Source organism: Elephas maximus, chromosome 16, assembly GCF_024166365.1.
Source record: "Elephas maximus indicus isolate mEleMax1 chromosome 16, mEleMax1 primary haplotype, whole genome shotgun sequence".
Classification (NCBI taxonomy): domain Eukaryota; kingdom Metazoa; phylum Chordata; class Mammalia; order Proboscidea; family Elephantidae; genus Elephas; species Elephas maximus.
In genome coordinates this window covers 63,970,413-63,982,885 of record NC_064834.1, presented here as the reverse complement: position 1 = coordinate 63,982,885, position 12,473 = coordinate 63,970,413, and the positions used below count along the sequence as shown (strand labels likewise).

General features: G+C 41.0%; 1 protein-coding gene across 30 annotated transcripts in view; it reads right to left on the bottom strand.

The window, feature by feature from the left end:
• The window catches only part of TCF7L2 (transcription factor 7 like 2), a 221,089-nt gene that overhangs the window by 122,944 nt on the left and 85,672 nt on the right, over positions 1-12,473 (bottom strand). For all 30 annotated transcript variants that reach the window (XM_049855897.1, XM_049855902.1, XM_049855901.1 and 27 more), the window contains one exon: positions 9,923-10,024. In XM_049855897.1, coding sequence (XP_049711854.1) covers positions 9,923-10,024 — 102 coding nt within the window. The remainder of the gene's footprint in view (positions 1-9,922; positions 10,025-12,473) is intronic.

Genomic DNA, 12,473 nt, shown 5'->3' with positions numbered 1-12,473 from the left:
CATGCGAATATGACCAATTCCTGGCTGTGGAACCCTGGGAAATTCACCCAAATCACTGGATTTTCATTTTAAGTGTCGAATAGGCAAACAGTTAACACACCCAGCTGCTAACCAAAAGGCTGTCGGTTTAAGTCCACAGAGGCACCTCAGAAGAAAGGCCGGATGATTAATACCCAAAAAAATCGGCCACTGAAAACCCCATGGAGCACAGTTCTACTCTGATACACATGCGGTCGTCATGAGTCAAAGTCATCAGCAACATTTCTTTTATGTACAAAATGGACATAAGAGTAAACTTTCCTAGCCAGTCTTTTTAAAAAATCACACATGCACACACACACTCTCTCTATGGTCCCGCTCTTCTGAGTTCCCAGTACATTCCAAAGGACAATTCTGAAATCCAAGAGCTGTATCTTCTAACCGAAAGATCAGCAGTTCAAATCCACCAGGCGCTGTTTGGAACTCTATGGGACAGTTCTACTTTGCCCTACAAGGTCGCTGTGAGTTGGAATCAACTCGATGGCAATGGTTGTTTTTTTTTTTTTTTTTTTTTTAAATATTAGTTTACTAAAAGGGTTGGAAATCTGACCCACAAGCCATTAACAAGCCAACCATGGAACAATTCTATATACCCTACAACATCACTGTTGAAATATACCCATTTTCCATAATAAATAATCAAGTTCTGGATTTCCCAGTTTTGGCACTCTCTTAAAGAGTTCTGTCACCCCATCCCAGCATTCCTAAGGAACAACTGAGTTTAAAATAAGGTTGGAGAGAGATGGAAGCCCTACAGGCTAGGCTGGCCTTCTAGAACTTCTGTGTGAACCACGTTCCAGATAAACACGGCTGTGGTGATTAGACACGCTCTGCTGTGAGCTGGAATGGATAACGGAGCATATCAAGTTACTGGCAGACCATGCCTACAGTCACAACCCAAAATTATGCTTTCCCAAAACATGCTATCACACCAGGTAGAAAATAGAGACACGTACAAGTTCTGTGTTAACCAAGAAGATTCTGAACACTCTCTAGTTACGATGAATTCAGATCCATTCCGAACTAAATCAACTCCAGTCCCTCACCAGAAATTGGTTTTCCGCTAAATTAACAAGGCACCACCGCAGGAAGGGAGAAAGCCATATGCCAAGAAATAAACTGCAGGGCTCCCTGGCTTCAAGGTACTTACAATCAGGTTGGGGACACAAATCCCATACATAGAGTTAATCAGCAGGACAAGACATGACAAGCAGGACAGGATAAGTGCCAAACGAACACTTCTGTTTTATTTACTGGAAAGATAAACATAGTCAAAACCATGAGCTTAGCTCTAAGTGGATTCACGTTAATGTAAAGCAGGCTCCCGCGCTGGGTAAATGGAGCAGGTGCTGAAACTAAGGAAACTTTCCAAAGTATGTCCCAGTCTTGTCCCTGAGATGCTGAGAAGACCTGCTGTCAAGTAAGCTGTAGGAAGTACTCCTCTAGAAAAGGCTCGAAGCACCCAGCAGAGTCCAGATCCTGCTAATGTACTTTCTTGATAAAATCAGTGTCTCCCTAAACCTATTTTAAGAGTGAACCCTTTTTTCCCAGTAACCTTATTAACACTCAGCGAGACAACTATCAGGAAACACTAGCCTAGAGCTGCCGAAGACTCTTCCCCCAACACAGAAAGAACACAGCAGTGAGAAATGGCTCCGAGCTGATTTGAGGCTGCCAGCCCTCCCTGCATTTACCATGGGCTGATCTTTAACATAGCAACAACACAGGGCAGCTCTTCAAGACAGGTACGTTTTCCCAGAAATATAATCCAGGGTCATATTCCTGACCAAGGTCATACACAGCATCAAAAAAAATCATCTCTTTGCCCAATAATATGTCATTAAAACAGAGATACTGTAACTAAAAACTCTCCACAATTATTTGAAGGTGTAAGTATAGTCCCAGACCTCTAGAGTAGCCCTAAATGTACTGATCATATGCAGGGAGCTAAGGTTTACCTAAAGTATATAAGATTTATGCAGTGAATTATGTAAAATGACTATACTTCAAGTCCATAAAACAGTGATAATATCAGCCAACTTTAGAACCTATTAAGTGACTTGGAAAAGGAGGGTGAGAACGGTTGCACAACTTGAAGCATGAACTCACTGTCGCTGAATTGTACGTGTAGAAGCTGTTGAATTGGTGTATGCTTTGCTGTGTATATTCTCAACAACAAAATTGAAATCTTTTTTTATTTTTATTTTTAAACCTATTAACCATTGAAGAAACAATCATTTCGTTTGCCTGTTTTGAAGGTGAAAGGCCTTGAGGAGGTTGACTTGGATGGGCTGGGTCCCTTTTATGGGGCAAGGTGGAGTAACGGCATCTCTTTTAGGGAAGCCTGAACTTTCTCTTTTATTCCATTCCCCCAGGGACATTAAAAATCATTCCAATCATGTTGAATCTAACTCTTAACACACTGCTGATAATTGCAAAAATTGAGACCTTTCCAGGAAACTAAAAAAAAAAAACTTTGTTCCCTGTTTACTATTTTTCCCAGGAATCTATCCTAACAGAGTAAGTAATAGGAGGAGGGAGGGACAGAGATCTATGCACAAAGATGTTCATCACAGGATTATTTAGAATAGCGGAAACAAACGGAGAACATCTCAAGGCCCAATTATACAGCATTGATCAAATAAATTCAGATATAATCACATTATGGACTGATTTATATGGTCATTAAAGACCCTTAAGAATTTTAACGACATGGGAAAGTGCTTATTAACTACAGTGATTTTCATTTTGAATGAATACAAGGCTGGAAATATACTATGAGGTCAAGCGCATTAAAAACAAATACAAATATTAGAGGAAAAAGTCCAGAAGAAAACATACCAAATTATTCATAATGTAATCTCTGGGTGGGGAGGTTATGGTCTGTTTTTAAAAACCGTCTATAATGAATATGAATTTTATGAGTGAGAAAAGCTACATATAAAAATTAGTTTCACTTACTTTAGAAGGTAGGCTGTTTATCAAACATTAGCAAGTCTTATTCTTAAGTAAGATATCAAACACTAAAGATTTGAATTTCAACTGAAGAAAGATGATTTTGAAGAGAAGACTTGGGCACGGGGGAACAGGTAATAGCTATTTTCAAATATTCAGGGCGTGTAATTTGAAATATGACCAGAATGAACCCGCAAAACTCAAATCAAGGAGTGAGCATTTCAAGGGAAAGACTTCAGCCCAACATGAAGAAAGAACTTTATTAACAACCCATACTGTCCCAAAAGAAAGCGGTCTACATCAGGAGACAGACCTCCTATCTTTGGGAGCACTGGAGAGCAGCAAAGACAATGGACAACTACCTAACAATGATTCAGTCTCAGAGGGGTGGGCACCGGGTGAGATGACATGTGATTTTAAGGTTGTGACTTTCTGTGATACTAATCTGAAGGGGATAAAACTGCTTACACAATCCTTGACCAGATATTTTCTATTACCACGGTGGTCAGCTGCCAAACTCTGAACCCAAACCTCAAAAACTTCAGAAGCTTTGGACTTTTGACTGCATTTTGGCCCAATTTACATCCACTCGCTCCCTTCAAAGTACTACTGATCCCGACATACTCGCAGCTCTCCTTATGAAAACGTTCGTGTTTTTTACAGTGCTCATGGGCTTGCTCTGTATCCTGAGACAAAACATATACCCGTCTGTGAAATGGGAAAGGTCTGACTCAGCAGTCACTAGGAAGCACATGCCAAGTATTCTAGAAACTCTGGCTGAGTCACAGATAAAGGGATAAAAGAAAGGGTGGAGACAGCCAAGATGGAAAGCTTTCAAGAAATCAGGACAAGTTCATAAGCTCACATCACCCCAAATTCACTACAGCATGCTTGCCCTTTCCACAATGTGCGTCCATAACATTTACACCCAGAAACCAAATTCCTAGCCACCATCACGGCCTACTCCAGTGAAGCTGGAGGGGCACCCTAGCCCTGCTCACTCCATCCAGGTAGGCTGGGGGCTCCTCCTGGTGTTCCCCCAGCAGCACTTACTAGGCCCAAAGTACCCACTAACTTGCCTCTTCCTTCCCCAGTCCCCTTTGCAGTGGAGTTAAGGGGATGGGCACTCTGGAGTCAGTCTGTCTTCTTTCACATCCTGACTCCCACACATGGAACCTTGGGCAAACACTTAACTTCCCTGTGCCTAGTTCCTCCTCTGTTAAATGAGGGTGATAAAAGTGCCTACCACATAGGGTGGTTGTGAGGTTCAACAAGTTGACATCTCCAAGGCACCTAGAACAATGTCTAACGCAAAAGCACTACAGACTTACTTGCTATTGTTATCACTCATCCTCGACCCCACTTTCCCTCAGTATCTAGAACACTTCTTCTCATATTGTAAGCAATCAGTGAATGAATCAATGTGTGAATCCACGGTAAACACAAGACCAAGAGAAAGACCAAATAAAGCTACTTATCTAAGTTTTAGGGAAGAAAAGGGAGAATTCTTTCCCTAAATACATTCCAAGTCAACAGAAATTTAAGATAATCAACACCACTCTTAAGGAGCCAATTAAAAGTTTGAACTGTTCCCCATTTCATGCCAGATTGTCTGGAGGCTATAAACCTGGTATCTTAATCTCTCTAACGGGACATCTCTTCCACCCCAAATCTGTTCTTCCTCCGATATTCGCCACTCAGCAAACGGCATCAACATCCAACTACCTCGGACTCTTCTTGTTTCCTCCATGCCAGCTTCTAACCCATCAGCAAGTTCTGATGATGTTCCCTTCAACCGATTCCTCCCGTCTGTTAACTTTCACCATCCCCACTGCCAGCAGCTTAAGATGAGTGACCTTATGGTAACAGCCAAAGCCCTCAGTGATTTTCTGAGGTGGTTAGGGTTGTAGTCCAGATCCTCACCATGATCCTAGCCCAGGCCACTCCCCCTATGCCCTCATGATACTACATGGTTTGACGTTTGCTTGAAATGTTATACCCTACCTCCTCTCTCCCATACCTTCAACTGGCGAACTCCAACTGGTCCTTCAAATCTCACTGTCAATGCCATTTTCTCATAGGGTTGTCTTGGGGGACAACTGTGCTCCCCATCAACTTCTCAGTGGAAATCAGGACTCCACGGTCGCACCCTCACAGACCCTGCCCACCTTCTTCATGGCTCGTAGTACAGAGCTGCCCACCCGCGTAGCAGCTGTGATGGTTCTGCTGGGCCTCAGCATCTAGACAGAGCCTCCTCACACACACCAAGTGCCAGTGAACCTCCACTGTAGAGGAGGAAAATACTACCCAGGCCAAATAACCCATCAAAAGACTCTTAACGCATTCGTTAATGAAGAGAAGGCTCTCCAAGCAGCTTTTTGGTTATTAATTGTTGAGTAGGTTCTCCCAAAACTCTTCAGAAACAAAAAGCAGAGGTTCATCGTGCCTCCTGTGCTTACTGGAAAATGCTCGGCGCAGGCAGCACTGGCCTCTCTGAAATTCTACTCATACACTACATGTCCTCAGAGTTTTCCGTTCTTTCAGCATTTAAGCAATAACAACAAAAAAAGGGTACACCACCACTGTCTGGTGGGCTTTGTTCCTCGGATTCAGGCCGCTTTCTCATCCCACACCTCAATGCTCATTACACAACAAAACACACAAGACCAAGCAGCAGTACAAATCTACCCCAAGGTGAAAATTCCACATCTACTTCAAAAGGAAACCCCCAAGATAAAATTGCAGGAACTTTTGAAGCTTTTTGCTGTTTTCTAAGATACATACTACACCAAAATACTGCCATTTTTGGTATAGAATCGTTTTTTTGCTGTGTACAAAGGAAGTTAAATGAAAGTCTTTGTCTAGCAAAGGTACCAGAGGTGGTATCCAGGGAGTGGCTACTAACCCCACAGCTTACTGGGCCGCTGCAGGCAGGGCAACCAAGATGGCCTCAAACACCACCAGGCAGCACCACTCGGCTGCTTGGCGCTTGTTTTTAAGAGGATAAGAGGTGCAAAGAATCAAACATACGAATTTAAAAACACCAGAAAGAAAAAAGAACTAGTTATTTGAATTAGAAAACGGGATGAGGAAGACTGGGGAGAACGGAGGAGACTGGGACAGGTGGTCTGTGTCTCTGGAACTTTAAGAATCCAATGAATTTATGGGGGGGTATCCCCATTAAAAAAAAAGCTTTTTTTCTTTTTTTTATGGGGAGACAGAGAGTGTCAGGGTAGTACAAAGAGTTAATGTGCTCGGATACTAACTGAAAGGTTAGAGTTTCGAGGGCCTTGGAAGAAAGGCCTGGTGATTTACTTTCAGGAAAGCAGCCACTGAACACCCTGGGGAGTACAGTTCTACTCAGAAACACGCACGGGGTCACCATGAGTCAGAATCAACTTGACCACAACTGGAATGGGGAGAGGGAAAGACAGAGAGGCAGAGAAGGCTGATCCATTGTATAAACTCTCAGTTGTGGACCAGCCAATCAAGACTTCATATCCCTGGGGAATAACTTCCTCTCTCCTCTGAACACAGTTTAGGAGCAGGTGGATTATAACAAACAGGGTGCTATATCAGTTACAGGAACTAAAATTTGTGGGACTTGTTTTTTAATTAAAATATCTGATAAACTTTACTCCACTTGTTAAGAACATTTATCTTACACGTTAATATTTTATAATGTGGTAACCCAAATACCACATGGAAAAAAAAATCCAAACAGATTAAAATATTCTAACAAAATGCTTTAAATTGCCATTTTAAGATTCTGCCCCAAATGGGTAAGGGAGAAAGTTATTTTCTCAGCAACTTGTAATAGTTATAACCTCTAATGACTACTAACAAACATTGAACACTTCTCTATTTTCAAAGTTAAACCTCAGAAATAATTATGAAATAGCTTGACCCAAAAGTTACAATAAATCCAAATTTCAGAGAAATTAGGAAGCTATCTTTAGACAATTATTTTGAAACACATCTGATGAAACCGTGTGATGTGACAACATTTAATTTTAAAGCATGAAAAACAAAGTGTGAGAAAGAGCCCCAGTGTCTGAAGAAAAGTTAGCCATTCATCAGCGAACCTAACATGAACCAGACCCTTCTGGCCAATGTTGAACTATACAAAGACTCAAATGATATATCAGCCATAATTCAGAATGCTTCCTTTATAAATAAAGACACGTTGTAGCTGCCAAGTTGGTTTTAGTAGATACATTATTCTATGACAACTGAAAAGGCAATCATAAATTTGTAGCCCCAAATGCATGAATCCTCTGTCCAAAAAATATACATGGCCAGGTAAATGAAAAGGTCAAGGTCCCCAGTCTTCCTTCCACCCCACTTTCCCATGTCCCTCTACTAACTCCTCCCCTCCAGAGTGTCCCACCTCTCAGCCCGTAGTGTCAAGTAGAGATTGCAGAAATACACAATCACAAGGCTGACTCATCTAACCAAAGTCACCACTCAAGTGCCACAAACATTCAGCATTTCACAAATTGGGTTCCTTTTTGCGAAGCTTATGGCTTTTCTCCTCTCCCCAGCTCCCCAGCCTGCCCTCCCCCACAAGCCCACAACCTCTCTGTGGGGGCCACTCCCTAGATTCCCAAGAGCAAAGTAGCCGGCACAAAAGATCGCATTACAGTTGCCAGCTGTGGCTCCTTTGGACAAGGGTCTCCATCTCAAAGGTGGTGTGTACTCCCAAGTGGTTGCTATGGTAAACATGCCTTCTATTAAAGAGCAGAGGAAAAAGGAACTGAAGTCCCCTCCCTACTCCCCCGGCCAAAATCCACATTGGCTCTGGAAAAAAAACAGTTAAGTCTCTCCAGAGCCTTAATTTCTACACATGAAAATAAGGTCCTTAGAACCTAAATTGTGCCAACCATTCTTGTTGGGATTTGGGCAGGGGGGGCGAGGTGGGGGTTAAGGGCAGACAGCATTCTCTCTCTCTCTGAATAGACAAATCCCTACTCTTTCACGGGGGAAAAGCTCATCACTACAAGCCCATGGAGCTCCATGCCACATCCAGGAGGGGCTGTCCACTCTGAAGCACTTCCAGGATTTATACCTTCTCTCCACACTCAAAGAGAAAAAAAGCCCCCCATGAGATCTTAAAGATAATGTCCTTTTCTCCATAGCTAGAAAATGTGGAAAAACCTCACCAAGCAATCCCAAAAGCAGAGAAATGAATTTTTGAAGCCTGGACTATATTTGGAAACTCAGGGAGGCAAGAAAAGTAAAACAGGCCACCTCGTGTTACCTTCTAAGAGAACTATGTAACTCTCACACTTTTTAAAAATCTGTGTATATTGTTAAGACATTTTTAACATGACACTCACTTTTCTAAGAGAAATCTGCACCAGAACCCCTGGCCAGCAATTTCTTTAAGCCTAGGTCACTGTCCCTGATAATGTCCCCATTCATAGTAAGGAAAAGTAGAATCAGCCATGGAAAGTTACTTTTAACACCCTTCTAAGAGAATACACCACAGGGCCCTGGAAAGGGAGTGGGGAATTGGATCTAGTCTTTGCTCTAGCCACTAACTTAGCGTGTGACATTGGGCAATTCACTTGGCATCTCTGGGCCTCAGTTTCCTTTTCTGAGAGCAAGTTGGGCCTAGATGATAAGAGATCACTTCCAGTCCTCAAATCTTGACATTACAGGAGCATGTCTAATTAGGAGCATCCATTTATTACGGGCTCAGGGGAAGGAGGGTGTTTCTGGCAAATATCAATCTTCTTTCTGTTTGCCTCATACCATAAGAAAATAAGACATTTTTACAAATGATAGCTCAAAATGTGCTTTTATGGAAATAAATTATTTTGTAATATACATATATATACCCACACATATGTATACAGTCTCATATACATGTGTGTATGTGTATACACACACATATATAAGCTTATGTTCATATAACAGAGGCATAATTCATTAAATAATGTATACTCAATTATAGCAAGCTAAAGAATGAGGCAGTCTAAAATAGAGGCAAATATATTAATGATAACATTTTCCATGATACTTAAATTAAAAATACATGAATTGTTTCATGTTTTGCCTAATTCTACCTGTTATGGAGTCATTTCAAAAATGTTTCCCATTAATTATTTCTAAAGTATGAAGTCCAGCTCTTGATATAAACATATAGAAGGGAATATTCTAATAAGGCTGAGCTATCTTCTCAAGAGGTTAATTTGTAAATTTCACTTTCAGAGCCCACAAAATCCTAAGAAAGTGCATTAAAAATATATGTAGACACACACTTTATGTTGCAGTCTCTTTGTCCTAAAAACAAATGTTTCCTATATCCAGCCCACACACTTTCAAATCCATGGATATACAGATTAAATTTTATGTAAGCCTTTCCAAGTTCACTTCTACTCTAGGTTTAGAATCAATCAGCCCAGGCACCCCCCAGGAAAAAAAAAAAAATCTAATGTTAGTGTAGAATGTTATTTTTCAACAAATATTATGATAAATTGTGGGAAGGGTTTGGCATTTGTAAGCTTAAAATCCAGGGCTTCTTTTTGAGTTTTCTGATTCCTTCCTCCTCAACCTTCCCTCCCCCAAATGGCTTTTTCAGAAAAGGTTTCGGGGTTTTTTTTTTTTTTAATTGCTTTGATACCATTTCTACTCTCCCCCCAAACCATGGGCCCCATAAGACTAGATTAAATACATGGAGAAAAAGGAGATGGGAAGGTTTAGAAAATTTCAGGGTAGACTACGATCTCTAAAGTCCAATAGCAGAAAAAGAGTACCTTATACACATAAACCATATCCAAACAGCATTCCAAAAAAAAAAAATTTTTTTTTTTTTTTTTTTTTTTAAAGAAAGACGGACTGACAAAGGCCTGTTATCATCAAAAGAGCTTTTTCTTCATCTCCCCCCAATGAAGGAAGCAACTGTCTTTGTGAGGTTACTTACAACGATGTGTGCCGGGGATGGAGACCGGGCGTCCTTGAGGGCTTGTCTACTCTGGAGGCTCCCTGCTTGAACATCAAGCAGTGGCCATTTCATCTGGAGATACTGGATGGAGGAAACAAAAATGGAAAGGGAAAACAATGAATTTAGAAAAGAAATGCAAAGCAGCTAGAACAAGAGATAACTGTTACATGTGTCAGAGACTGAATAACTTAAAAGTGTGCAAATAATAACAAAATCAAGCAATGCCAACTGGTCCTTCCTTCTAGTTCATGTTCAGTGTGCACATATCTAGAACATCAATAGTCTTTGCATTCAAACTAGACAGTAGCTTCAGATAAAATGATATCATTAATACTACCTTGTCTAGAGGGGGCAGTGGGAGGGAACAGACTATTCCTGAGAAAAAAGCAAAAAGAAATCTCAAGCTAGCAGTGTCCTAGGAGACCGTCACTCTGCATCTGCTCTTTCAGCGAACTGTTGACCTTCCTTTTATAAATGTCATCATGCTTCACTTTAAAGAAGGCTGAGTACATGTGGACAACCTTCCTTTACCCAGTAGAGGCTACTTGAGTGAAGCGAGGACAGAATTTCTCATCCCTTCCAAAAGCCTACAAAACAAGAATATTTTTCAGTAAAAGACATACAAACAGGGCACAATGCAATTAATACACTCATCCTCAAACCTCTATGCACCAGAAAAATTCGTAAATATGCACAGGTTTACTATAGGGATAAAATAAAGGTATAAGCCAATTATGTCTATCCCCATCCTTCTCTAGGTAGAAAATGAAGGTATGGGCAACAAGAGAAATAATGGCTTCGGTCAAAAATGATATATCAGCTTTTAGAGGGACCTGAACACTCAGTTGATCTGACTCTCCATTTCACAGATAGGAAAATTGAGGTGAAATGGCTCGCCCAGTCACAGATATATTCAACACATATATTGGCTACTTCCAGACATGTGATTTTGGTTGATGACATCATCATCAGTTTTACACAAAATCTTCAGACAAACAAAACTTGGACACAATTACAAGGTTTTAACAACGACATCAATACCAGCCTTTGCACCTCTAAGGGCCAACTGACTAAGGCATCAGCTAATGTTTGGAGGGCATGTAAGGAGCCAGCTTGATCCTTTCAGAGACCCAAAGCAAAATAAATGGCTAGTTTTAATATTAATTCTACAGGAAATTTTACTCAATGAACATCAATTAAACCTTGCTCTGTACACCACTTTCTTGCAAGCATTATGCAGATACAAAGATGTCTGCCCTCAGGAAACTTACACACCAGTGCGGGAGCCAATCACACACACAGACAACTCAAGACCGAAGCGGTGAAGTTGTGACATATACACTGTGCCCAGGGAGTGCCAAGAAAGAATACAGTATTTCTGAGGAAACGGGACTTGGGAAGGACGCACAGGGTAAGTCTTGATACGTAAAATTTCAATAGAAAGGAAAAGGACTGCAAAGGCATTCCAGAAAGAAGAAAAGACTTTGAGCAAACCCCACGTGAAATGGAAAAGACCAAAGCCATCCACAAGCCCATCCACTGGATTCCCCAAAGAGATGACTCTTCCAGCAAACTAAAACAAAACTCCGTCACAGCTAAAGCTGGAAGACCCTTGCTCACAAACTACCTGCCAACATGCCCGGATATTTTTCCAACATAGATGGCACAATGGTTAAGTGCCAGTTGGCTAACCAAAAGGTTGGCGGTTCAAACCCACATGCTGTTCTGCTGTAGAAAAGACCTCGTGGGAGAAAAGACCTAGTGATCTGCTTTCATAAAGATTACAACCTAGTACCACTAATGAACATTTTGATCAAAGATTTTATATAAGAATCTATAAAAGGAGGAAGTGCAGAACAAAATTTTTAATTCTCATGGAATCCAGACTTTATGGAGCTATGGAGGCTGGAAGAACACCGAAAACTACTGCCCTGAGACAAATCTTTAAACCTTAAACTAAAAATACCCTCTGAAGTCTTCTTAAAACCAAACGATAGTTTAGCTTAGCTAGTAAAGAATGGGAAACCCTGGTGGCGTTGTGGTTAAGAGTTATATCTGCTAACCAAAAAGTTGGCAGTTTGAATCCACCAGGCGCTCCTTGGAAACTCTATGGGGCTGTTTTATTCTGTCCTTGAGGGTTGCTATGAGTTGGAATCCACTCGATGGCAATGGGTTTGGGTTTTTTTTGTTTCTTTGGTAGTAAAGAATGTCAGCCTTGAGCATTATGCTATTTTAAGGTCTATCTATATGGGATCAAACTGACTATGTTAATGGGGGTGGAACAACTCAGAAAACGAGGGTAAGAATGGTTACACAACTCAAATAATGTAAGCAATGTCACTGAACTGTACATGTAGAAACTGTTAAATTGGTGTGTGTTCTGCTGTATACATTCTCAACAGCAAAAATAAAATAAATTATAAACAGAAAGATTATAGTCTATGAAACCCTATGGGGCAGTTCTGCTCTGTCACATGGGGTGGCTATGGGTCAGAATTGATTCAATGGCATAAAACATCAAAAACAGTTA